The 26,087-nt window shown below is 50.1% G+C and overlaps 1 protein-coding gene across 1 annotated transcript in view; it reads right to left on the reverse strand.

Moving 5' to 3' along the window:
• Window positions 1-17,523: 17,523 nt before the first annotated feature.
• Window positions 17,524-26,087, reverse strand: part of LOC147965313 (uncharacterized) — a 46,380-nt gene continuing 37,816 nt past the window's right edge. The window contains exons 2-5 of the mRNA XM_087530405.1: window positions 18,355-18,438; window positions 17,973-18,289; window positions 17,770-17,875; window positions 17,524-17,696 (exon numbers count right to left, since the gene is read on the reverse strand). Of these exons, the coding sequence (XP_087386531.1) occupies window positions 17,524-17,696; window positions 17,770-17,875; window positions 17,973-18,289; window positions 18,355-18,438 (680 nt within the window). The remainder of the gene's footprint in view (window positions 17,697-17,769; window positions 17,876-17,972; window positions 18,290-18,354; window positions 18,439-26,087) is intronic.

Below are 26,087 nucleotides of genomic sequence, written 5' to 3' on the forward strand. Positions count from 1 at the left end.
GTTCTGCCACTGGTCGTCCCAACCGATCACCTTCGACCATCGGGATTACTCGGCAAGTATCCGGCGTGCAGGATGGGATGCCTTGGTATTAGACCTAATAATTGACGGATACCACTTCACACGAGTCCTGATGGACGGTGGCAGCAGTTCAAACCTGATATATCTGGACACAGTCCGCAAAATGGGGATAGACCCAACAAAAATTAGCCGCAGCAATACTACCTTTAAAGGAGTAATGCCAGGACCAGAGGCCCATTGCACGGGCTCCCCTGCTACTAGAGGTTATATTCGGCTTCCCCGATAACTTCCGCAGTGAAAATTTAACCTTCCACATCGCTCCATTCCAAAGTGGCTATCAAGCACTACTCGGACGCGAAGCTTTCGCTTGCTTTAACGCAATACCGCATTACGCTTCCCTCATGCTTAAGATGCCCGGTCCACATGGCATCATTACAGTAAATGGAAATATTGAGCGCTCCTTGCGCGCGGAAGACCGTGCGGCTGCCTTGGCAGCCGCACACTAAACGGCCTCACCAACTAAAGCATCTAACAGGTCGTTAAGACCACGGACACGGTTGGACGAGTCTGGTACTGCTATATGTAATTGATACAGGTTTGATGGGTATACCCCTATTATAATACAAGGGGCTCAACGCGCGCGCACAAGTGACAATCAGGCTCAACTTTACTCATATTGTTTATTTAGTATAACTTACCTTTTGCACGGCAACTTTCAAATTAAGTTCCTCTCTTTTTCAGATGACCATCGTGCTACACCCGTCCAGAATATGGCACAACGGAGACACAGGCGTAGACGTGCAGCAGGGACCCGTTCCAAGGATTCTCTTTAGATTAAGGCCCTGCGCAAACCTTTTTTACTGTCTCTTGTTGATAAACATCCCTCGGATTCTCAATACAATTGAGAAGGATGTTGACGTATTGGCATGTGGCCACGTCAGAATATTGCACGTACCTAGACACCAGGGGCTTATTGCAAAGGGCACTGTTTAGGCCCGGTTTACACCATAAAGACCGAATACCTTATGGAGTGTTCGGCGTCGCGAGTTTGGCCTTATATGAATCAGCTCCGAATCATGTCTTTGGTCAAATGTTGGGTTTGCCCGGCTCCTGTGTTTTGCTGCCTTACGTTCTGCTCTATCGACTAAGGCGACACCAGGAGAACTACTGCGCTGATTCATCCGGACGAGCACCTCAGTAGAGAAAGCCGAAAACTGACTGTCATGATATAGCGTGAGACTGGTCAACCACTCGATGACCTATCGGAATCTTCGGGATTCCTCCGCCTTAACGAAGGGTCGTTTCTCGGCCAGGCATGTACGCACCCCGAATTCGGATGAGTGCGGAGCCACCAGGGGCTATATAGTAGCCCCACTGTCAAACTCCTCTGGCTAAGTGAAAGTGTTAAAGCATTTAGTCTGGTTGCCTAGTTCGATGTGCTATCACCTCCTTAATGGACCAAAACGTTGGATCAACTGTGAACATGCGTCCTCTGTGAACACCCCCGCATTATATGTGTGGGGGCTGAAGCCGACGACTGCAATCTTTCAGGTTGTATACATATATACATAAACGGCCGCACAGGAGGCATCATAATACTTTCGGGCAAAAGTATAAATACAACCTTGATAAACTTAATAAAACATTGTTTTACAATGGGAATACATGTCACTCAAACATAATATTCTTCGAGCAATGGGCCTCTATCGAACGAGCGCCTTCAAGAACTTCTTCAAAATAGTGCTCGGCAGCCACTCGGCTTATGGCCGAACCCTGCGCCGCAACAGTGGTGGCATCCATCTCCGCCCAGTATGTTTTGACACGGGCAAGGGCCATCCGCGAGCCTTCTATGCACGCCGACCTCTTCACAGCATCGATGCGTGGCACAGCGCCAAGGAATTGTTGCACTAAGCTAAAGTAGTTATTCGGCCTTGGCCCTCCTGGCTACAAATGATCCACAACGGACCTCATGGCCAGTACGGATAATCTATGGAGCTCGACCCAACCGGTCAGTCACTCATTCAGCAGCAGCGGACGAACTGGAGCGTGAAACTGTGACCAGAACAGCTTCTCCACTTCGGGACCTTTCTGATCCTTGAAGTACTCGGCGGCATCAGCAGCGCTGGCAGCCAAATCCATGTACGTGTCCACAGAACTCCATAGCCGGCCCAGAGGAGCATACTTCGGATCTTCGAACTTAGTCCGCAACAAGAAGGGTTTCCCAGAAACGATATCTGCAGCTTGATTCAGCTCCTCCTTCATCGCTCTAATTTTGGAGCGGGCTTCCTTGGCAGCCACCCGGGCCTTCTCCAGGTCCGCCGCCTTCGCCCGGTTTTTCTCTTTAAGAATCCGGTAACGGTCAGCAGCATCTTTTAACTCCACGGCCATCTTGGCAATTTTTTCTTCGCTCTCGCAATGTGCGGCCTGTTCGGCCCTTAACTCTTCGGCCGCTTGCAAAGCAGCCGCATTACTACTCCTTGCTTGCTCCTTGGCTCGGGCAAGCTCCGCCCGAAGGGTCTCCATGATGGCCGCTCCATCTGCAGTCATAACATATTAAAGATACTGGCATCATGCTGCTCTTATTATTCGACGATTACCAGAAAGGCCACTCACCCTATGCCTCGTCAAGCCGCTCGTTTACAAGCACGATGTCGGCATCTGCCGCATCCAGCTGCCGCTTTAGTTCGGCATACCCATCAGTCCGGCTAGCCACCAGAGCCTCCACCACCTGCACATAAAGGCAGTCCGGTTATTGCCTGGGACTATGATCCTCTATTTGCCGCCGTTCTCGACGACAACCAGAGTCTCAGGGGCTACCATCTACACAGGGCACATCTAAAAATGTGCGGTACTTTCAAAAATATACATCATTTCACGTACCTCAAAATCTGTCAGTAGAATCATAAAGGCTTCATGCAGCCCGCTTTCGGCGGAAGAAATCCTTTCAATCACCGTACCCATCAATGTGCGGTGCTCTTCTGAGATAGCCGCCTTCTCCAGCAGATCCCTCCGTACATCCGACCGCGCACCAGATGAGGCCGGACTCTTTTGATTGCTCTCTTCGAGAGCCGGATACTGAGGACTTCGGGTGGCCATAGGATTACCTTCTGGCCTTGCCGGATCAGGAGAAGTCCTCCGCGACGACACCTCAGGGTCGCCCGCTTCGTAAGGCGGTGTAGCAGGGGGAGGCATTTCACTCTCCATCATCTCCGGAAGAAGATCGCCCGAAGACGAGCTCAGCTGAGAAGGGCTAAGATCCGAACTGCAAGATAAATACTTCGGTTATTTTCCTCAGAAGTAAGGTAGGATATCTTCACTATTAAATACCTTTTGATTACTTATAGCTCGTTAGAGGGCTGATCTCTGCGCGGACATTGTGCGGCAAGAACACCCTTCGAGGCAGGACCCTCTGGCGGAGATTTCTTCTCCCGTTTGGAAACCTTGATTTCAGGATCTTCGGAGGTAGTCCTCTTCCTTCCCCGGGGAGAGGGAATGTCAGATTCTTCCTCTCGGTTATCGTCCCTTGCGGAGGCGCTCATTCCCTCGGTTGGAATAGGTAGCGATGGACGCCCGCTTTCGCCCTCTTTATTCCCCCCTTTGTCTTCCTTTGAGGGCACCGGACAAGGTGCTGGCTCGAGCATCTTTTCTGGCACCGGATTATCCAAGCCTTTAGGAAGGGGGGCCGAACACCGGATCATCTTCGCCTTTGTTATCCAGTCCTGGTCAAAGAGCGATTCTTCAGAATGATGTCATGATAAATAAAAGGATGGTGTGTTCGGCCATGGGATTACTTACTTGGGCAGCGGTGCGGTTGCTGCTCAGGCCCACGTCCTCGGTAGTGTCCGGACACTCTATTTGGGGTCCAAAGAACGATTTGTACATCTCCTTGTGCGTCATGCCGAGGAAATTATGAATAGTACGCGGTCCTTCTAGGTTGAATTCCCACATGCGGAGGGGTCGGCGTTTGCAAGGCTGGACTCGATGAACCAGCATGACTTGCATTACCATAACCAGACCGAAATCTCCCTCGAAGAGATCTCAGATACGGCTCTACAGTATTGGCACGTCCTTGGCTGGACCCCAGCTTAGTCCCCTGCTGATCCATGACATCAGTCGTGGTGGAGGGCCCGAGCGAAAGGTGGGGGCGGCTACCCACTTGGCACTTCGGGGAGCTGTGACGTAAAACCACTTCCGTTGCCACAATCCGGACACCTCTGGAAAGGAACCCTTTAGCCATGGAGCATCAGCAATTTTGCTTATTAAAGCACCTCCGCACGCTGCATACTATCCCTCGACCATCTTCGACTTCAGATCGAAGGTCTTGAGCCACAAGCCAAAGTGAGGGGTAATGCAGAGGAAGGCCTCACAAACAACAATAAATGACGAGATGTGAAGAAGGGAGTCCGGGGCCAGATCGTGAAAATCCAGTCCGTAATAGAACATAAGACCCCTGGCAAAGGAATCCAGAGCGAGGCCTAGTCCTCGGAGGAAGTGGGAGACGAACACAACGCTCTCGTTGGGTACGGGAGTAGGGACGACCTGCCCTCGGGTGGGAAGCCTATGCGAAATTTCGGCGGTCAGATATCTGGCCTCCCTCAACTTCATGATGTCCTCCTCCGTGACGGAGGAAGACATCCACCGGCCTTGAAGGCTGGATCCGGACATGATTGAAGGTTCGAAGCACCTGACCTTGGCTTTGGGTGTTAGAACTCGAGGCGGGGGAGGGATTCGATTGAGCACGGGAGGGAAACAAGTAACAACCTTGTCCCTTTATAAAGAGGGTGAATATCAAGCGTCCTCCTCGTGGCCGTTTGGGACTTGCCTAAAATCTAGGAGTCCTAGGCACGGTTGGGTTACCCACGTCCGTATTGATGAGAATCCCGTAATAAGGGGAACACGATCTCTGCTTTGACAAGACGTGTCAAGAAACCGTCTCGCGTTATGTGCGGGCTTGGTTAAAGAAAAACGGTTCAAATAATTATCGGGCCGTGGCGTGATGTCATGCTGCCAAAACGTGTCAGCAGATTAGATTTGTGGTAATATTATTCTCTCTACGGTGGTATGTGGAACTTATTTTGCAGGGTCGGACTCTATCCTTGTATTCAAATTCTTCCGTGGTGTATTCGGAGGAGGAACCCGCCTTGCAATGCCGAATACAACACTGCGCGCCTGACTCATCGTCATTGAAGCCTAGTTCAGGGGCTACTGAGGGAGTCCTGGATTAGGGGGTCTCAGGATAGCCGGACTGTTGGACTATGAAGATACGAGATTGAAGACTTTGTCCCGTGTCCGGATGGGACTCTACTTGGCGTGGAAGGCAAGCTAGGCAATACGGATATGAATATCTCCTCCTTCGTAACCGACCTTGTGTAACCCTAGCCCCTTCCGGTGTCTATATAAATCGGAGGGTTTTAGTCCGTAGGACAACATACAATCATACCATAGGCTAGCTTCTAGGGTTTAGCCTCTCCGATCTCGTGGTAGATCAACCCTTGTACTACTCATATTATCAAGAATAATCAAGCAGGACGTAGGGTTTTACCTCCATCAAGAGGGCCCAAACCTGGGTAAAACATCGTGTCCCCTGCCTCCTGTTACCATCTGCCTTAGACGCACAGTTCGGGACCCCCTACCCGAGATCCGCCGGTTTTGACACCGACAGTACCTCATTTAGATTTTTGGACATCGTGTTGATATATGCTCGTTGGGGATACATTACCAATTTCTCGTGTCCCAAATGTTAGGCACTGGCGATTTCGGCCTAGGAGTATCGGGCGCGTGAGATTTCAACCAAGGAGAGGGTGTTTTGACAGTACATTCAAACTTTGGGGACCAAGCATTCATGTTTAGTATACCAACTAAATTCAAATTCATTTTGTATTCGAATACAAATCTATAGTCATGATTGTCTAATACAGTATATGTTGAAAAGCACAACAAAGATTGATATCTATATCTATATCTACTAATAAAGCACCTATTGCTTCTGTCGGTTCACCGTCGCTAATTTCACAAAAAGGTCCCTTCTTCTATTTCTAGTGTGGTTATCTGAGGTGGTATTAAAGATCGAATTCCCCACCTACACTCATTCCACTGAGCCAAGTCACGTTGTGTGTATATGTCCGCTTCTTTAATAATCCCACCTCGCCTCCTTACATCATGATGAACCAATTGTTATACATATTTGATTTTAAATCTTCAAGCCGCCTCGAGAGTCAACAAGGAAAGGCATGAGGAGCACCGATGCTATACAGGATGTTGTGTGTCCCTACACGGCCGCAGATGGTAGTAAGAAGCCGACTAGGAGGGGGCTGCGAGCGCGAGAAGGTGGTGGCGCGCGCCGGGAAGCAGGCGACGCTTGATGGCCGGCCATGGCAGGTGACAGCCAATGGGAGAAGAGCCATGACGGTGGCGCAAGAGCTAAAAGGCTGGAAGCCGGAGCAGAGGATGCGAAGGTGGCCATTCATGGCCGCGAAGCTGCAGGAGGGCGCGAGGAGAGAGGCGGGGCAGCGGCGCGAGGAACGGCGCGTGAAAGAGGCAAGAGGGTGGTGCGGTTTGGATCGCCACGACCAGAGCGGGGGAAAGACGACGACACTGGCGGGGCACGTTTTCTCTCCTGGAGGCGGCGCTTGAGAGTAACAAGGGAAAAGGGGATTGGGCTAGGGTTAAGGAAGGTTTTTTTAGGTCGGCCGCTCTTGACCCGATTGCAGAGCAGACCGAGCTCTGTGTTGCGCTGCTGCTCCTCTTCTTTATATCTTTAAAAGGAAAAAAGGAAAAGTATATGAGATAGAGAGGGTTAGGGGATGAATCTATGCAAGGGATAGATTTCTTGGGATCCTTGAAATATGTGTGACCCAAGAAAATTGGTTGTGGGCATGATTTGGAAATAGGTCTAGGTTTTAGAAATATCGCATAAAACCCATGTCATGGTTATTTGGTTAGGGCCGGGCAAAATTTTCTTCTCCCGATGCAACACACATGCTCTTTTGCTAGTCCCCTTTAAATATAATTTACAAATGCCATGATCTCGAATTAAAATGCCATGCTGTGTTTTTAATATTTCCGAAGATCCGTAACTCCGAAGAAATCTGAAATTTTATGACGGTTTAGAAACTTCATGGACAAGCTTGTGATAAAAGGAGGACTCTAAAAGCTTGTTGTAGCCTCTACGTGCCAACAGGGGCACCTAGAGCCCCTGGGCATCTCTAGGTGTGGGCCCCACCTCCTAGGTGTCTCCCAGTTCAAAACTCCGTAATCTAATTTTTCTAGGTGTTAAAATAACAATTTCTTTAAAATACGAAATATCAGAAAACAGGAACTGACATTGAGCATTTGATTAATATGTTAGTTCAATAAAAAATGATAGAAAAACATACCAGAGCACATATAAATAATAATAAAATGGCATGCAACATAAAATAAACAAAACCTGTTTGAGACGCATCACTCCTCCTTGACGTGACATCTGATTTGGCTGTCGCGATTGGGTGGTGAGGACGGCGCCGGACCGTGATCGTGGTAAGACTGCTTGAGGAGCAGCGACATTTACGCCGCAAACTCCTCATCCGTACACGAGATCTTAACGAGGAGGGCTTGCTGATATTGCTGCTCCTCCTCGTCCGACGATAGCACCGCATCCGTCTTGACCGTCAAAGCGGTGGATCGTGGTGTGCCGGTGACCGTGTGTGGCGGTGCCATGATCCAAAACTCTCCGCAGATCCTCCCACTGACGCGGAGAACCACCTGCTTCCATTGTTGGACTTGCCCATCACGACATTGTGTCGAGAAGAGGAGGTAAGATTTGACGGCGTGGTTGGCTGGCTTAAATAATCGGAGCAGGCTAACCGGCTCTGCTTCAATGCGGGCACAACGGCCGGAGAGGCTACTCTGGACGCGGCGCCCCCATTGAAGCAACGTCGGTCAACCGTCCGGTCATGTCGATCTGACCAGCATGAATGCGGCAGGCGGCCACCCGGTCCCATCTGCTCTGAGAGACTAATGAGCGGCGAAGGTTTTGGATGTGTCCTCTCAGTTGGGCGCCTACATGGCAAACATTCGACCGCGTGCAAAAGATTTGCTTGTGGTTTGTGGCATTAGGATGCCTGGACGTCCAGACACATTTGATGCATGGTGTTGGATATAAGAAGATACGTGGACATTTAGCGGTATTTTAATGCGCGACAATTTGAGTTGTCCTTACTGCGCAGGAGATCTGGAAAGAACGAAATTGGCGCGTCTTCCAACACGAGGAACCATCGGTAGAGATGTTTGTCAAACTGATCGAAGTTCATAGCATCCTGGGACCAAAATCCCGTTTGCTCCGGGCTGAAAAGCTTTCCTCTAGTTTTTCGAGCGGTTGTGCCGTATTTCCCTTTTCTCATTTACATATTGCCCTTTTGGTGTATTTTGTACTTTGCCTCTTTTGCTAATCAATGGATTTGGCAAGAACACTAAAAGAAAAGAAAATAACGTGATATGGATTGCTCCTACTCTAATAGGGCCGGCAAATATTTTCTTTCAAAAGTCGTGCTAGCTCCAGAATCTTGTGATGATCTAACAGCCATAGCTATGCACAGCCTTTGCCTCTGTTTCGAACTCTTCATCATGTACATTTCTGTAAGAGTTGACCTAACTAAGACGCGGCTAATCTGCTCCCGAGCTCATATGCTCCCGCATAAACAGTAAAATCAAAAAAATTAAAAAATTCCAAAATTTTTTTGTGAGAAACATTGATAAAAGTTCTAAGTGCCTGCAAAAATTCGTCATGAAATCACATTCCTAGAAGGCATGGCAAAAAAAACAAAAATAGTACTCTGAAAAAGCTACTTTCAAATGCATTTTGAATCACTGAATTTGCTTTTTTTGCCACGCCTTACAGGAATGTGATTTCATGATGAATTTTTGCAGGCACTTAGAACTTTTGTCAATGTTTCTCTCAAAAAAAACTTAGAATTTTTTGAATTTTTTTTGAATTTTTTATTTTACTGTTCATGCGGGAGCATATGAGCTCGGGTGCAGAATGGACTTTTCGCCTAATTGATATGTTTCCTCTAGGGGGAAAGTTCGTGGTGGTCTGGTCAGGCCACTGTCCATTCCCATGGCGAGATAGAACTGACTCCAAAGAAAGCAAAGAGTGGTGCTGGACCATCATGGTAGCTCGGAATCGTGCCGGTCTTTATGATCTTTTGATGCTGACGGTGCTGGGCGTGTTTGTACATCTTTTCTTGGACTGGGCACCGCATCGGTCAACAAGCCACTGCTTCCTGGCCGGCCCCATGGTCCGGAGAAGATAGATCTCCCACGCATGTGCGATCTTCGTCTTGTCTCGCCGACGCTTCATGCCTCCCGTGTTAAACAGGGCATAAGTCACTAGTATTTTTTTATAGCGCTAGTATTTTATTAGAAATATAGGTATAATTATCATTTAATATCATGAAATTCATTATTTTAATAAAAACACACTGTTCCTATTTTTCAGGCCAGGCCGGGGCCTGAGCTTGGGATTTTGCAAAGCCCAGCCCGAAGGATGCAAAGGTTTACCTCCCGTGGGGTCGAAGATGTCACTCTACTTCCTCCGTTTCAACTCCCATGGGGTTTCCCTAGAATCCACCTCTTCCTCTGGCGGCGACGCCGGAGTCCACCAATAAACCCTACCGCCGATCGCCTGGACCACTTCCGGCGAGCGATAGGCCTAGGGATTGAGCGAGAGAGCCTGACACCATGGAGGAACCGATTCTTGAGGAGGCGGAAGGAGGAACGAAGGGAGCTCGGGCGGGGTTAGGGCTTCTAGACGGGAAGATAGATGGAGAAGGAGGTCGAGAGGGCGGCCTGTCGTCCAGTAATCCGATCTTGGACAAATCTGAGGATGAAGTGAGGGAGGAGGATGAGGCGGATCTTCGCCAGGAGGACGAAGAGGATTGGGACAACCTGGGCCACGATCCGGCCCTAGAAGATGTTTTTGAAGGCTTGAAACTTCATGGAGAGGAGGAGGAAGACTTGGATCTGTCAGGGGAAGTGGAAGAACTGATCAAGGAGGTTCAATGACTATGCCTGTTTAGGGTTCATACGATGATGCCGTTTATCCATGTGGCGCTGCTAAACTCATTGAGGAACGCGTGATCGTGCGCCCAAGGAGTTACTTTCAATATCAAAAGACCTAATCTCTTCCTAGCTCAGTGCCATTGCTTGGGGGATTGGAAGCGGGTGATGGAAGGAGGGCCTTGGCAATTCAGGAGAGATCCGGTCGTCATTGTGGAGTATGATGTTTTTACAAACGTTGCGGAATATGCCCTGGATATGTATCCCTTATGGGCTAGAATTAAAGGTTTGCCGGATGGCCTAACGAGGAAGAAGGAGTTGGCTGAGAAGGTGGCTAAGAAGGTGGGCATGCCGCCCTTTACTGTTGTTGTCAATGAGGGGAGTAGAGAACCGGCATCTCATGTGGGAGAAGCTGCAGTGGTTGAAGAACATAAGTGATGCTCCTTGGCTAGTGGTGGGTGAGGGAGTCCTGGACTAAGGGGTCCTCGGGCGTCCGGCCTGCTATCTATGGGCCGGACTGATGGGCTGTGAAGACATGAAGGCCGAAGACTGTACCTGTGTCCGGATTGGACTCTCCTTGGCGTGGAAGGCAAGCTTGGCAACCGACTATGAATATTCCTTCTTATGTAACCGACTCTGTGTAACCCTAGATTCCCCCCCCCCCCCCGGTGTCTATATAAACCGGAGGGGTTAGTCCGGAAAGGATATACTCATGACCATAGTCATACAGGCTAGGCTTCTAGGGTTTAGCCATTACGATATCGTGCTAGATCAACTCTTGTAACACTCATATTCATCAAGATCAATCAAGCAGGACGTAGGGTATTACCTCCATAGAGAGGGCCCGAACCTGGGTAAACATCGTGTCCCTCGTCTCCTGTTACCATCGATCCTAGACGCACAGTTCGGGACCCCCTACCCGAGATCCACCGGTTTTGAGACCGACATTGGTGCTTTCATTGAGAGTTCCACTGTGCCGTCGATGAAAGGCTCGATGGCTTGCCTTGTCCTTAAAGACAACATCACCTCCGGGGGAGCTCTGGCCCCAGGCCAAACCCTTCGGCTGGGCGGCTTTACTATGATCGTCCGTTCGGCCGTTGAGCCGACGATGACCTCTCGAGCCATCGAAAACCCCCTTCGCATCAACTCCGAGCACTCCAAGCAAATGGATCCGACGGAGTTTTCGTCTTTGAACGGACTCCTAGATCGCATCGCCGCTTTGGGAATAGCCACAGACTACGATCGGATCAGGCCTAAAACCGATCAAGGAGAAATCTAGACCCTACCGGTCACCCACCAGATTGCGGTAGTCGTGGAGCAGGATGGCGAGTCTTCTTCTATACCGAAGACAGACTATGTTCGGATCACCGATCAGGAAGAGCCGGATACTCACCCGCGAAAGGATGCGACCAGCCCTCCGAACATAGCATCGGACGATGGTCCTAACAATCAGAAGATATCCCGGAACCCGGACTGTTAAGCCGGAAGGTCGTCAGACTCCGGATAATCGGTCAGGTCGGGGTTCGGATTTAATTCCACCCACCCACCCAGACATAGATGCTCTCATGGGCATAAAACAACAGCCTCAGGAAACTGTCCACCACTTCTGGGCCAGATTCCTCCTTGTCAAAGACAAGGTAAAATATTGCCGTGACGAGGACGCAATATCAGCATTCTGCAACAATTGCACGGACGAAGAAATCCTCAATGCCATCAATCGCCGCCGCATACTGAAATTCGCTGACTTAGCAACCATCATACAAAAGTACAGCGCGATGGAGAGCGCCTGGAAAACTTAGGCAGCTCACTAGGAACCGTCAGTCCCAACTCAACTCTCCCCACAGGCGAAAAGGGTGCACCCTCGTGGCACGCCAGTCCAACAGCCAAGAAACACAAAACCGCTATGCGGCACGTCACCGTTCTGATGGGGTGGCTCGATGGCCCATGCAAAATACATACAATACTAGATACCGTGGCAACCCACAGCCTTAGAGCATGTTGGATACTACGACAGGTAGCCAAGAGCGGCGAGGACATCCTTGTCAAGGACGACCCATAACGACATCCCCCAGAGGACGATAACTCAGGAGTATTGACGGTCTTTGAGACATTCGCTTCAAACAACAAGCGCAAAAGGGCGCTTCGCGAGCTCATCGAAGTCTGCCAAATTGCTGAAATAAACCCCTGGAATGACACGATTATAACATTCAACGCCGGTGACGAACCAAAGTATAGAACAGTACGAGCGACAGCCGCGTTAGTCCTCAGTCCCATCGTGGACGGGTTTCGACTTACCAAGGTCCTCATGGACGGCGGCAGCGGACTAAACCTCACTTATGAGGACACACTCCATAAAATGGGAATAGACAAGAGCCGCATCAAGCAAAGTAACACAACCTTTCGAGGAATTATTCCCAGCCGGGAGGCACGGTGCGCGGGCGAAATCACACTTGACATAGTATTCGGCACGCCAGAGAACTATCGGTCCGAAGAAATAACTTTCCAAGTGGCCCCTTTCAATAGCGGATATCACGCCCTGTTGGGGCGGGATGCTTTTACACGCTTTCAGGCCATACCTCATTACGGGTATATGAAGCTCAAAATGCCCGGACCAAACGATATAATCACTCTCGTCAGTGAGCCAGAGATAGCACTCCGCGCTGAAAACAAAACCGCATCCCTGGCCCTGGAGGCGCTATCCGAAGCCCTTGCGGCCGAAGAATTAACCGCACTACGCTCCACGGTGGATAGGGACGACGTGATCCTTGAAAAACACCCTAAATCCACATCCTTTTCAAACCAGCAGAAGAAATAGTCAAATTCCAGGTCCACCCAACGGACCCCAAGAAGACAACATCTATCGGAGCTCAACTGAACCCAAGAGTTGACACGGCACTATGAGAATTCCTGCGTGAAAACTGGGACATATTCGCCTGGCACCCTTCAGATATGCCAGGGATCCCAGGCGAGCTGGCAGAACATAGCCTCAGTATATTAAAGGGATTTAAACCAGTTAAGAAAACACTACGACACTTTTTCGAACCCAAGCGACAAGCCATGGGGGAGGAGCTGGCCAAACCCATCGAGGTTGGATTCATTAGACAAATCAAACATCCAGACTGGCTAGAAAACCCGGTGATGGTACCAAAGAAGGACAAATCCTGGCGCCTCTGTGTCGATTTCAAAGACCTCAACAAGGCTTGCCCTAAGGATCCCTTCCCCCTCCCCCACATTGATCAAATCATCGACGCCACCGCAGGACACGACTCATTGTGTTTCCTTGATGCATATTCTGGATACCATCAAATCAAAATGAAGGAGTCCGATCAAGCCACAACATCATTTATCACCCCATATGGGCAATTCTGCTTCAACACCATGCCTTTTGGGCTCAAGAACACCGGCGCCACATACCAACGCATCATTCAAACATGCCTGGAGAAACAGATCAGCAAAACGGTAGAAGCTTACGTCGATGGCGTCGTCATCAAAACTAGGCACGTCGAAACACTAATAGACGACTTACGTCTTACATTCGACAACCTCCGGGCGTATGACATTAAGCTCAACCCGGAAAAGTGTGTCTTCAGCGTCCCCACTGGAAAACTGCTGGGCTTCATCATCTCCAATAGAGGAATCGAAGCAAATCCAGCTAAAATCCGAGCTCTATCACAGTTGGCTACACCAACATACCTCAAACAGATCCAAAAGCTAGCTGGATGCGTAGCAGCGCTAAGCCGCTTTATCTCCAAATTAGGAGAAAAGGCACTACCACTCTATCGCCTCTTACGGCGCACTGATAACTTTGAATGGACTGGAGGAAATAAAGGCCCTCCTAGCAAGCAACCCAATCCTGGCCGCACCAAACACTGGTGATCCCATGTTGTTATATATAACGACAACACATCAGGTGGTGAGCGCCGTGCTCGTCATCGAAGAGAATAGGACGGACACAAATTCCCGCTCCAAAAACCAGTATACTACGTATCAACTGTCCTCATACCGTGCAAATCCCGATACCCCCACTACCAAAAGATAGCATACGCAGTCTTCACAGCATCCTGCAAGCTACGACACTACTTCCAGGAGTGTTCCATCACGGTGGCTTCGGAGGTCCCACTCAATGACATAATAAACTACCGCGACGCCACGGGACGGATCGCCAAATGGGCCATAGAGCTACTTTCGTTCGACATAACATACAAGCCACGACGAGCCATCAAATCCCAAGTACTGGCCGACTTCATCACCGAATGGGCAGAGGCCGAACTCCCTAAAGAGTACGGCGCATATTTCCAATTGGGTTATGTATTTTGACGGCTCCAAAATGTTGGCAGGGCTGGGAGCGGGAGTCATGTTAACATCCCCCACTGGAGACGTCGTCCAGTATGTACTCCAGATATTATACACAGACTCTAACAACGTAGCCGAATACGAGGCCCTACTGCATGGTCTTCGGATGGCCGTATCCATGGGCATACAATGCCTGGAGGTGCCCGGGGACTCGAACCTTGCCATATCTCAAATAAACGGCGACTTTGACGCTAAAGATCCAAAGATGGCAGCTTATCATAATGCCGTATTAAAAATGTTGGCTAGGTTCGTGGGGCTTGAATTTCATCATGTCGCCCGAGAAAGTAACCAAGTGGCGGACGTCCTTGCTCGCATCGGCGCTAAGCGCGACCCCGTCCCACCCAACATCTTCCTGGAAAGGCTTTTTAAGCCATCTGTGGTGTGGCAAGGGGAGGGCGGCAATAATAGCCCAGATCCGAATACAACTCCAAATCCCAAACACACCGATAGTATCGGGGGCTCAGCCACCGAAGTAACACCGTCGCCCCATCTCATTATGGCAGTAATTGCTCCATGGACCAAACCTTTATTGGCCTACATTAATAGGAAGGAGCTCCCCGAAGACCAGAATGAGGCTCGCCGCATTGTCCGGCGTTCAAAGGCCTACAAGGTTCACGACGGAGAGCTCTACAAGAAAAGTACCACCGGAGTACTTCAAAGATGTATCTCCGAAGAAGAGGGGCGGTAGCTTCTAGTGGAAATTCACGCCGGTCTCGGTGGACACCACGCCGCAGCTCGGGCTCTTGTTAGCAAGGCCTTCCGTACTAGGTTTTATTGGCCGACAGCCCGAGCAGACGCACAGGACCTTGTCCAACGCTGCGTCGGATGCCAACTCTTCGCCAATCAAAGCCACATGCGCCGAACTGCCTTACAGTCTATCCCCATCACTTGGCCTTTCGCGGTCTGGGGACTGGATATGGTTGGACCCCTTAAAGGGGAAGCCATAAGAAAAAATACCTGCTGGTTATGGTGGACAAATTCACTAAGTGGATAGAGGCTAAACCGGTCAAAACGGCTGAGTCCGGCCCGGTGATAGACTTCATATCCGGTGTTGTGCACCGTTATGGTGTCCCACACAGCATCATCACCAACAATGGCTCTAATTTCACAGCCGGCGAGGTAAAAACCTGGTGTACTAATCTGGGTATTAAACTCGATTACGCCTCCGTCTACCACCCACAAACCAACGGTCAAGTCGAACGAGCCAACGGTCTTATTATGAGTGGCATTAAGCCCAGACTAGTGCGGTCTTTGAAAGAATCAGACAAGCACTGGGTTGAGGAGCTCGACTCCGTTCTCTGGGGGCTGTGGACCACGCCCAACCGTACTACCAGGTACACACCTTTCTTCATGGTGTATGGCGCAGAGGCCATATTGCCCTGCAATATTATTCACGACTCACCTCGAGTGCGTATGTACGAAGAGAGAGAAGCCGAGCTTGATCAGCAGGACAGACTAGATGCCCTGGAGGAGGAACACAATGTCGCAAAAGCCCGTTCAACATTTTACCAATAGCAGGCTCAAACATACCAAAGCAGAGAAGTACGGGCCAAGACTTACAACGTTGTCGAACTCGTTCTGCGCCTGCCGGAGAAGAAAAAGGACAAACTCAATCCCAAATGGGAGGGTCCCATCATAATTGACGAAGTTCTCACCGGAGGTGCATACCGTCTTTGCGATGCATCAGACAATCGCCTCGAGCCGAACCCCTGGAACGCGGCCAGACTCCGAAGATTCTATGCCTAGCGCCAAACCCCCTGTTCGTCTCCTCCTCCCCTGTAGTTTCTATGATTTTTTCTCTCTCTTCCGATTACTTTCTTCTTTCTCGCTTTAACGCTTTGGTATGGCTAGACCGCACACCATTGACACATACATCTCTAAATATGCATGTCACTTTTACCTGGGGGCTTCTTGGACAGAGGTTCTTGTCGTTCCTTGAGCATTAAGCTCCTCACATATGAGTCTTTACATATGTACCTTTTCTTTGCCACTATATGCATCAATATGACTTAAGTTTTGGCCAAGCTGGGTTGCCTGGCTCCTGTGCTTATGCCCTACATTCCCGTTAGTTCGGCTAGGGCATAAAGGGAGCACCTCTGCGATTGTTACTGCCGGGTCATCCGGATGTGTACCTCAGACTGGGTGAAGCCGAAAGCTAGTGTTCTTAAGGGAATATTCGGTCGGCGAATTAAAGATGTTTTTTAAACTCACTCCATTGTGCACCCCCAGAAGTTATACAAATTGTGGTGCTCACATCACAATTCGGACATGCACATTAAATGCATGCACACCCAGGGAAAGGAACCCTTAACGGAACTATTCTCTCTGGAAGATGTTTCTTAGGATATTAATGTAATATAACATAGCTAGCCGGATAAAACTTGTCTGTTCAAGCAACTATGACCCCCACGCCTAGTTTTCCAGGCATACCCCGGCCTATTCGGCCGTGACGGTATTCGGAAACACTCCGCACCTTCGGGTCCGGAGGTTGAAGCGAAAAGGTCTGCCATGAAAAATGATATACAATTCAGCTAGAGTTCTACATAATGAGGAAAGTACACAGTCACTTGGACTCGAACACTTCCTCCTCTACACCTTCCAACATGCAGTCTAACTTACAATCCTGTTGGGAATATTTGGTGGCCACCTCTACTTGGCCATATACTAAACTAACGGGAATTTCTTCCCCATTTGACCCTAATGGTCCAAACCGAGGCATGTGATTTGGGTCCAGCTTGGTATATCGTGTTTTCACCATGGCCCAGGCCTCTCGCGCGCCCTCTCGGCAAGCCGATATCTTCCATAGCCAGATATGCCGCCGTGCACCCTTGAACAGCTCTACAAGCTCCTCCATACTTCCTGGAGGGGAGGTGGAGGGCCATAAGGCCTTGGCAACGCTCTGCATAGCCAGTCGGGCATGTTTGTGCACTTGCGACAGTCTTTGCAGTAGATGGCTCAATGATCCGGACACCTCCTCTTCAGGACGGCCTCTCAATATACCTGCAAATATGACTATATTAGTCCCATTTATCTCTGAACTACTTTAAAAATAGTCCGGACACATACTGATATGCCGCCCCGCAGCTTCTTGCTCTCCTTCACAGAATCGGCTAGCTAGGCTCGAACATCTTTCAATTCTTCACCCAATGTAGTGTTGGAATCTTGTAGCTTATTTTTCTCGTCTCTGACGCGGGTCAGCACACGCTCGCCTACGGCGTGTTGCCTTTTCACCTCTTTTTCTCCCTCTTGGGCGATCCTCAACTTCTCTTCAAGTTGATCAGACGACCCTATTATGCGGTCAGCAGCAGAATTAGCACAGTTGGTATATAATTATTGTTCCTCGATGGAGGGAACCAGTACCAAAAGACGACTTCTTGATGTTTTCCAGTTTGGCGGTAGCAGCATTTAGCTGCGCCCGGCACTGCTCCAGCTCCTGGGCTAGCATGCAATTCTTATCTGTAAGGACCTGGTCGTACAACGATCCTTAAATGAGTTGTGCCAACTGCTTTCAGTCTCGGGGGCTACGGGCATATGGTTATCCTTTTTTGACAAAGAAAACTTACCTGCACATCTGTCAGATATTGCTTCGTGGTTCTTCTAAGCCCATCTCGAGCAACTCGGATGTACCCGTCGCCCGAGCTAAAGGCATTAAAAGCCTCCTTCGAGAACTTGGGGTCTCGCAAGATAGCCCTGCAGCGCCGGTGGTTCATGGTACTCTCTGCCTCCGAGTTGGTGGCGGACATATTTTCCGAACCCTCGGCCGAAGGGCAGTCCGGCGCTGTTCCTGCACCAGCCCCAGTCTCCCCGATTGGATCTAAATCTCGTTTGTTGGGAACACCACCGACTGGGTCCCTGGACATAGTTTGGCGAACCTTCTTCCAGTAACCAAACAAACACACGAGTCACAGTCGGATGCGACTGCTGAAAAGCATGTTTATCCGTACCTCCTCGATGAAGGCCTGGCTGTGTCTTTACCCGCCTTCCTCTTCGAAGGCTTGCCCGGCGCGGGAGCCGATCTCTTCGAAATCACTGAACGTCTCCCATGTGAAGCATGATATAGTGCGGTGGGTGAGGCATAATAAGAGCACTCTTTTGGAGAGGGTGTTTCTTAATTGTTTACACGTGAAGCAGGAAGAAGGCCAGGGTAGTCGGCGGTGATGGCCACTTCTGTGCCGTCATAACTTGTCTGGTAAAACACTCCCTCCGCAAGCACCACGAATATATCTGAATCCTCTCCAAACCCAGGATCTAGCTCCCGGTTGTGGATCTCCGGCTGTGGGGCAGGACTATGAAGTCCTTCCACTACAAAAAAAGACACATCCGTGACATTTTGGGCCGAACGAAATTTTTTCTGTCATACGTATGACACTTCTATGACGATAATTGTGAAAAAACCCGGTATCATCATAGATGTGGTGGGCTGCTACTTCTATGACAAAAAATCATGACAGAAAATGGGCTTTTCGTCCTGGGCGGGCCGGAGACGCAGCTGCATGACATTCTTTGGGCCGTCCATGACGGAAAAAACCATGGTAGAAGCGAGGGCGAGGAAAATTTCGGGGAGTTCCTGGTTACGGTGGGAGGTCGGGGGCCAAGCGATGCGTGTTTCTCTCGTACACGTACGCGCGTGTGTGCGAGGCGTTGGCTCTAACTGAACCCGAGCGAGGCGTTGGGCTCTAACGGAACCCGAGCGATTGCACTGCAGGCTACGCGTTACTAAACCCGAGCGATCGATCGATGGCTATTAACTGAACCCGATCGAGCGATTCCTTCGCTACTGCTGCTAACTGAAGCCGATTGATTGGATGAACAGTGAGCGTTTCCGGGGGGGGTTGGATGAACAGTGAGCGGTGGCGTTGCCTCTGGATGAACAGGACCCCGTGGTGTGGAGGGCTGGATGAACAGTAGACGGTGGAGGGGTGCCCGTGGAGGGGTGGTTGAACAGGACCCCATGGTGTGGAGGGCTGGATGAACAGTAGACGGTGGAGGGGTGCCCGTGGAGGGGTGGTTGAATAGTAGCCGGTGGAGTAGCGCGCGGTGGAGGCTGGATGAACAGGAGCCCGTGGAGGCTGGAGGAGGTCGACGGTAGCCCGTGGAGGCTCGAGGAGGTCGACGGTGGAGATGAACAGTATCCCGTGGAGTCCCGTTTTGCGGTACGCCACACCCCTCCCGATGAACAAGACCCCCGTTTCGACCGTAGGAGGTCCGTTTCGTCTGTTTTGCGGTATGCCACACCCCTCCCGATCAACAGGACCCCCGTTTCGATCGTAGGAGGTCTGTTTCCTCCGTTTTGCGGTACGCCACACCCATCTCAATCAACAGGACCCCCATTTCGACCGTAGGAGGTCCGTTTCCTCCGTTCTGCGGTACGCCAGGCCTCGTTTCCATCACCTGTTCCGTCCAAGGCCTCCCGATGAACATGACCACGCATTCCGTTCCGACCCAGCCGGTTGGCTCCCACGCGTTCCGTTGCCTCCCGATGAACACGACGCATTCCGTTGCCTCCCCATGAACACGACGCATTCCGTTGCCTCCCCATGAACACGACGCATTACATTGCCTCCCCATGAACACCACGCATTCCATTGCCTCCCCATGAACACGACGACGACGCTGTTTCTCAGTTCTGACCCAGCCATGTACACGAGCCCTGGCCGTACGTATGCGCGAGTAGGCGTTCGAGACCCCGCCCGTATGTACACACACGTGGCCGTATTTTCTTTTTTGCACCCTGGCCGCTGTACGTACGTGTACATGCTATGTGCGCGCCACTACTACGACATGTGAGCGCCTCTACTACGACACGTGCACGCCTCTACATCGACCAGTATGTACGTACACGTTCACGACCAGAATGACAACGCTGCATACGCTGCGACCAGGTGGGTCCCGACTGTCAGGCACTTCCTTGCGTGCGAAGATGTAGCTGGTGGGTCCCAGCAGTCACGGGGGAAACGTTTTTTCGCGAAATACGGTGGCCCGTCTGGTGGGTCCCCGCTGTCAGGTGGAGGAATAATTATTTTGCACGTAATAAGGAGGCACTTCCTTGCTGCGGCCGTGGACCCAGCTGTCAGCCTCTCCATGTACAGTCCACGTCCGGTGGAAGCCGTTCCTTGACCACGTTGACCACGCCGCGCCGAGAGCACCAGGGCAGTGGATGACGGCGAGGCCTAGGAAGGGGACGACGCAGAGCCGGGGAAGACGCGGCAGTGGATGCCCACACGTAGAGGAGTACGAGGGTTCACTGGTTCGCTGTGCTGTGTGGCTGTCGTCGCCACAGAATAATAGGGGGTGTGCGTGAGTAGAGGGATGCCCTGGCCAGTGGTGGGAGTAGTAGGGGGCGGTGAGGCCTCCGCCGCATCGCAGCCGGCCACGGGAGGCAGGAGCACGAGGCACGATCGGCGCTAGTTTGGGCGGTTGGAGCAAGAAGACCAGAGGCTGAAGAAGCACTACGGACGTTGGATGGACATCGTACGGTCATTGGAGCTAGAATTGTGCATATTGACTAAGTTGACAAAGCCCTCCGTCCCCGTCAACTTAGTAGGCCCACAAGTCAGCTTGCCACTATACTGGGTCCCAGCTAACAGGGGGAGTATTCATTTTTTTGTGCGTAATAAGGAGGCACTTCCTTGTGTGTGAAGATATAGCTGGTGGGTCCGAGCTGTCAGCGGCGGTAACGTTTTTTTCGTGAAATACAGAGGCCCTTTCGGTGGGTCCCTGGTGTCAGGTGGAGGAATCATTATTTTGCGCGTAATAAGGAGGCATTTCCTTGCGTGCGGCCGTGGACCCAGCTATCGACCTTTCCACGTACAATCCACTTCAGATGCATGTCGGTCGTTGACCACGTTGACCAGGCCGTGCCGAGAGCACCAGGGCGGTGGACGATGGCGAGGCCTAGGAAGGGAACGACACAGAGGCAGGGAATACTCGGCAGTTGTTTCCCATGCGGAGGGGAGTACGACTGTACGAGGGTTTACTGGTTCGTCTGTCGTCGCCGGAGAATAACAGCAGGTGTGGGTGAGTAGAGGGATGGTTAGGCCAGCGATGGGAGTACGGTGGGGCGGTGAGGCCTGCGCGGCAGCAGAGCCGGCCGCGGGTAGGAGGGAGCAGGCAGTTCCGCCGGCGCTTGTTTGAGCAGCTGGAGCAGGAAGAGCAGAGATTGAAGAAGCACGACGGCCGTTGGATGGACATCGTATAGTCACTGGAGCTAGAATCGTTCATATTGACTAAGTTGACAAAGTCCTCCGTCCCCGTCAACTTAGTAGGCCCACAAGTCAGCCTCCCACCATGGTGGGTCCCAGCTAGCAGGGGGAGTATTCATTTTTCTGTGCATAATAAGGAGGCACTTCCGGTGGGTCCGAGCTGACAGTGGGGGGAACATTTTTTCGCGAAATACGGTGGTCCATCTGGTGGGTCCCAACAGTCAGGGGCAAACATTTTTTTCGCGAAATACGGTGGCCCGTCCGGTGGGTCCCAACAGTCAAGGGGAAACGTTTTTTCCACGAAATACTGGTGGCTCGTCCGGTGGGTCCCTACTGTCAGATGGAGGAATAATTATTTTGCGCGTAATAAGGAGGCACTTCCTTGCGGCTGTCGTGGACCCAGCTGTCAGCCTCTCCACGTACAGTACTCTTCCGATGGAAGTCGATCGTTGACCACATTGACCACGCCGTGCCGAGAGCACCACGGCGGTGGAGGACGGCGAGGCCTAGGAAGGGGATGACGCGGAGCCGGAGAAGATGCGGAAGTGGATGCCCACGCGGAGAGCAGTACGAGGGTTCACTGGTTCGGCTGCGGTGTGAGGTTGCCGTCGCCGCAGAATAATAGGGGGAGTGGGTGAGTGGAGGGATGGCCTGGCCAGCGGTGGGAGTAGTATGGGGACGGTGAGGCCTCCGCGGCAGCACAGCCAGCCACGGGAGGCAGGAGCATGCAGCACGACCAGCGCTGCTTTGGGCGGCTGGGGCAAGAAGGCCAGAGGTTGAAAAAGCACTACGGCCGTTGGATGGACATCGTTGACCACGCCGCGCCGAGAGCACCAGGGCGGTGGACGACGGCGAGGCCTACGAAGGGAACGACACGGAGCCGGGGAAGACACGGCAGTGGCTGCCCACGCGGTGGAGAGTACGAGGGTTGACTGGTTCAGCTGCCGTCGCCGGAAAATAACAGGAGCTGTGGGTGAGTAGAGGGATAGACAGGCCAGGGATGCGAGTATGATGGGGCCGTGAGGCCTGCCCGGCAGCACTGCCGGCCACGGGAGGCGGGAGCAGGCGGTTCCGACGGCGCTGGTTTGGGCGGCTGGGGCAGGAAGATCAGAGACTGAAGAAGCACGATTGTCGTTAGATTGACATCTAACGGTTTGACGCTGGTAGAGTCGATTGTTGACTAAGTTTCTTTTTTGAGAAACCTTGTGTACGCATGAACTTAGTAGGCCCACAAGTCAGCCTCCAAATCTATGGTAGACAACATAAAGCCCATTTGCTACTTTTTACAATTTGCAGTCCATTTGCTAATTCTTAAGTAATTTATTACAGCCCATTTTCTGCCCAGGACCACGGTCAAAAAGTTCAACCTTATTTTGCATATTTTGGTGGAGTCTGAACTGTTGTAATCCCGAAATGATAAACATTTTTTAAGAACTTATTGATTTGCCAAAAAATCGTTTTGTTTTTGTAAGCAAATAAGACGTGGGACAATTGAGTTGGTTTAAGGGAAAACCAGTGGTAAAAAAATCAGCGTTGGGTGGGAAAAACAACAAAAATAAGGATGTAAATATGAAAAGGGAATTTTATGTGTTTTCAATATAATGATACGTGTATATGAACTAGTAAAACTATAGGTAGAGATTAGAAAATGGATGTAGGACATGGGTTTCAAGAGGAAAATAGAACTGGGCTGTGTGTTTGATTCAGTAAAAAAACTGCATGCGGATGTTGTAAGACAAAATATAACTAACGCTGGCGGGGCAGAGGCCAGTAGATACCTGCTGGATCTTTGTGCCCCGTTGTCATCATGGGCTGGGCCTGTTAAAAACAAAACCAACCCTGGGCAGTCTACAGCCTAGTTGAAACTTGCTCGACCTGAAAAAACAATATACGTGCTCAATAAACGAGAGAATTCTGCAAGTACAGACTGATAACTGGGATGCAGCACGGATATTGTTTTTTATCATGATAATAAGTGCATGCACTTGTTTCTAAAAAATTGGAGAACTGGGAATTCGAACGGCGGGTGCTTATGCTACCCATCAAATAAAAATCAGGTGCCTGAAAATTCGTTTCGAAACAAATGATTCAGCTTTATATCCACGTCGACCCTCGGCATGATGGTTGGAAGCAAATGCAAGTTCATACCAAAAGATCGTTAACAACAATACCAACTTGCGGACGACAAGGTAGTACAACTACCAATACCAAACTAACTTATAATCTTTTTACTCCTGGCCCTAGTGTTCGTCTGGTAGAAAATCTTGCAGAGGACCAGCTCCCGCTCCTTCTCTTGCTCCAGGTCCCCGAGGTGGTACTGGTGCATCACCTAGTTGGTCCTCTGCTGGTCGAAGTTCTTGTTGATGTGCAGCACCAGAACCTTTTTTGCTGCCCGTCTGCGGGCCGTTGACCATCACCGGCAAGGTATTGCCGGTCTTGTGCCACATCGCGTGCATGCCGCACTCTGACTGTATCTTGCAACGCGTCCACGTGCCCCTTTTGAACGCCCTAGAATTGCGCTGGAAGAAATGCTTCCTTAGGCCACTCAGTGTGATACCTGCAGTATTGTGGAATACATATTTTAGTGTACCTAGTTGGCATTTTCATAACATCTTTGGCATGTTGCAGTCACTTGTTTCACTTTTTATTAACTATCAAATTGTAATTGCTTCACCAGGTCTACGTCTACAAACAAAAATAGAGCTATAAACAAAGGAATATGTTTGTGCAAGTAGACGGACGATCGGTGTCTTACCTGGAAGTTTCTCAGGTTGGATGTAGCATATGCCATGCTCGTTGTCGATGGTTGGTATGAACAAATCGATGAGAGACTGAAATCTCACGCTGCCAGCACTCACTTTGGCCTCAAGGTGCTCGATCAGCTCCTGGTCCATGGGATCGAACTTGACGCCAGCCGGCAGCACCGGCCAATCCTTCTTCGACTTGCAACGGTAATTCCAGTTATATGGTACTCAATGTATGATCAATCAACTGTTTTAAGTGAATGATGAAAGATTTCGACAGATAAGTGGTACTCCAAATCTGAAGTCCAGAATACCTGAACACGCCGCCGGGATTCTTGTGTCACCTCACGCGCAGCGTGTTGTCACATCAATTCAATGTGTGGACATGATGAATTATTTGACCGACGTATACTAATACTGCTACAGTACTACTTACTAGTCGTATTTAGTGTCACAATTTATACATAGGTTTAACTAACAAGTACGCACTTGAAACCTAACTGATATATATATATATATGGCTTCTGCACAACATCTCCATCATCATTATCAGTACATCCTACGCAGGTGAGTTAGGATGCACTTGATCCCAGGAAGGTATCTATCCTTCAAACCAGAGGAGTGCTTCAAACTAACAACAATACATAATATCCAACAAAAGAGGGTCGTGCTACAACAGCAGAATACATGGCTCAGTCTAGATATCAGCACGAATCAAGTTGTGCATATTTGCTGTTGGCATGAACCACATCGTCGCATGTCGGGTTTGCAAAAGCCATCCATCGCATGGAAGCTTGATGCCTTTCACACACTGAAGATTATCTGGCAACAAGCTGTGTCGACGAATCTCTGGATATGGTGATTCATGAAACCCATGGCATGATGTGTAAACACAGCCCCACCTCGCGAATGGAAGTTGCATAGCACAGTAATCATCGCCGGTGATATGATCGATGATTGGTTAGATGATCGGATAATTGAGCCGGAGGAACAAGGAGTGGTTGCCGAGGCTGTAAACCCGCCTCCAGTTGAATACGCCTGGCCCAACGGAGCTGGAATCTTTCTTGAACACGAAGCAACCATAGCCATCAATGTCACGAATGCCCCACGCATTGTACTGCATGTGGTTTGATGTAATGGTTTGGTCAACTTGGTACGTGCGAATGAGCATCAAATGACCGCCGTCAGCTGAACGAGCGATAAACCACCACCCATCGGCTGGTATGATTCCAGGTCCTGGAATCATGAAGGCCAGCGCATTTGCGTCTGCTGCAATAATTCAAATTGGAGACCAAAAGGACACAAATAAACAATCATGTTCAGAGTATGTATGGAATTAAGATTATTATAACAGTGACACATATCATAGACAGAGAATTGCAATGTCGTGGTCATAATCATACCCCAAGTTAAAAAAAATAAGCCAATGGCTTTCATATTCTAGCAATATGTCATGGTTCAAACATCATGTAACAATGAGAGGAAAACAGCTATGACATCGCCTACTCATATTCTACCATAGCACTTACTACTACTGTTCTCATATCAACTCTAAGCAATAACATGCGTTGTTATAAAAATCTTGTAAACGAGAGTAACATATACTTCCTCCGTCCGGGTTTATTAGGCCTAAAGACAACTCCTCTTAGACCAAGACACATAGTAATTTGCTCACATTAATTCTTCCATTCCACTCTCAATGCACTCTCTCACATGCATGCAACCAATGAAA

The sequence above is a fragment of the Triticum urartu genome, chromosome 6A (assembly GCF_056163025.1).
Source record: "Triticum urartu cultivar PI428250 chromosome 6A, HENAU_Tu73, whole genome shotgun sequence".
Classification (NCBI taxonomy): Eukaryota; Viridiplantae; Streptophyta; class Magnoliopsida; order Poales; family Poaceae; genus Triticum; species Triticum urartu.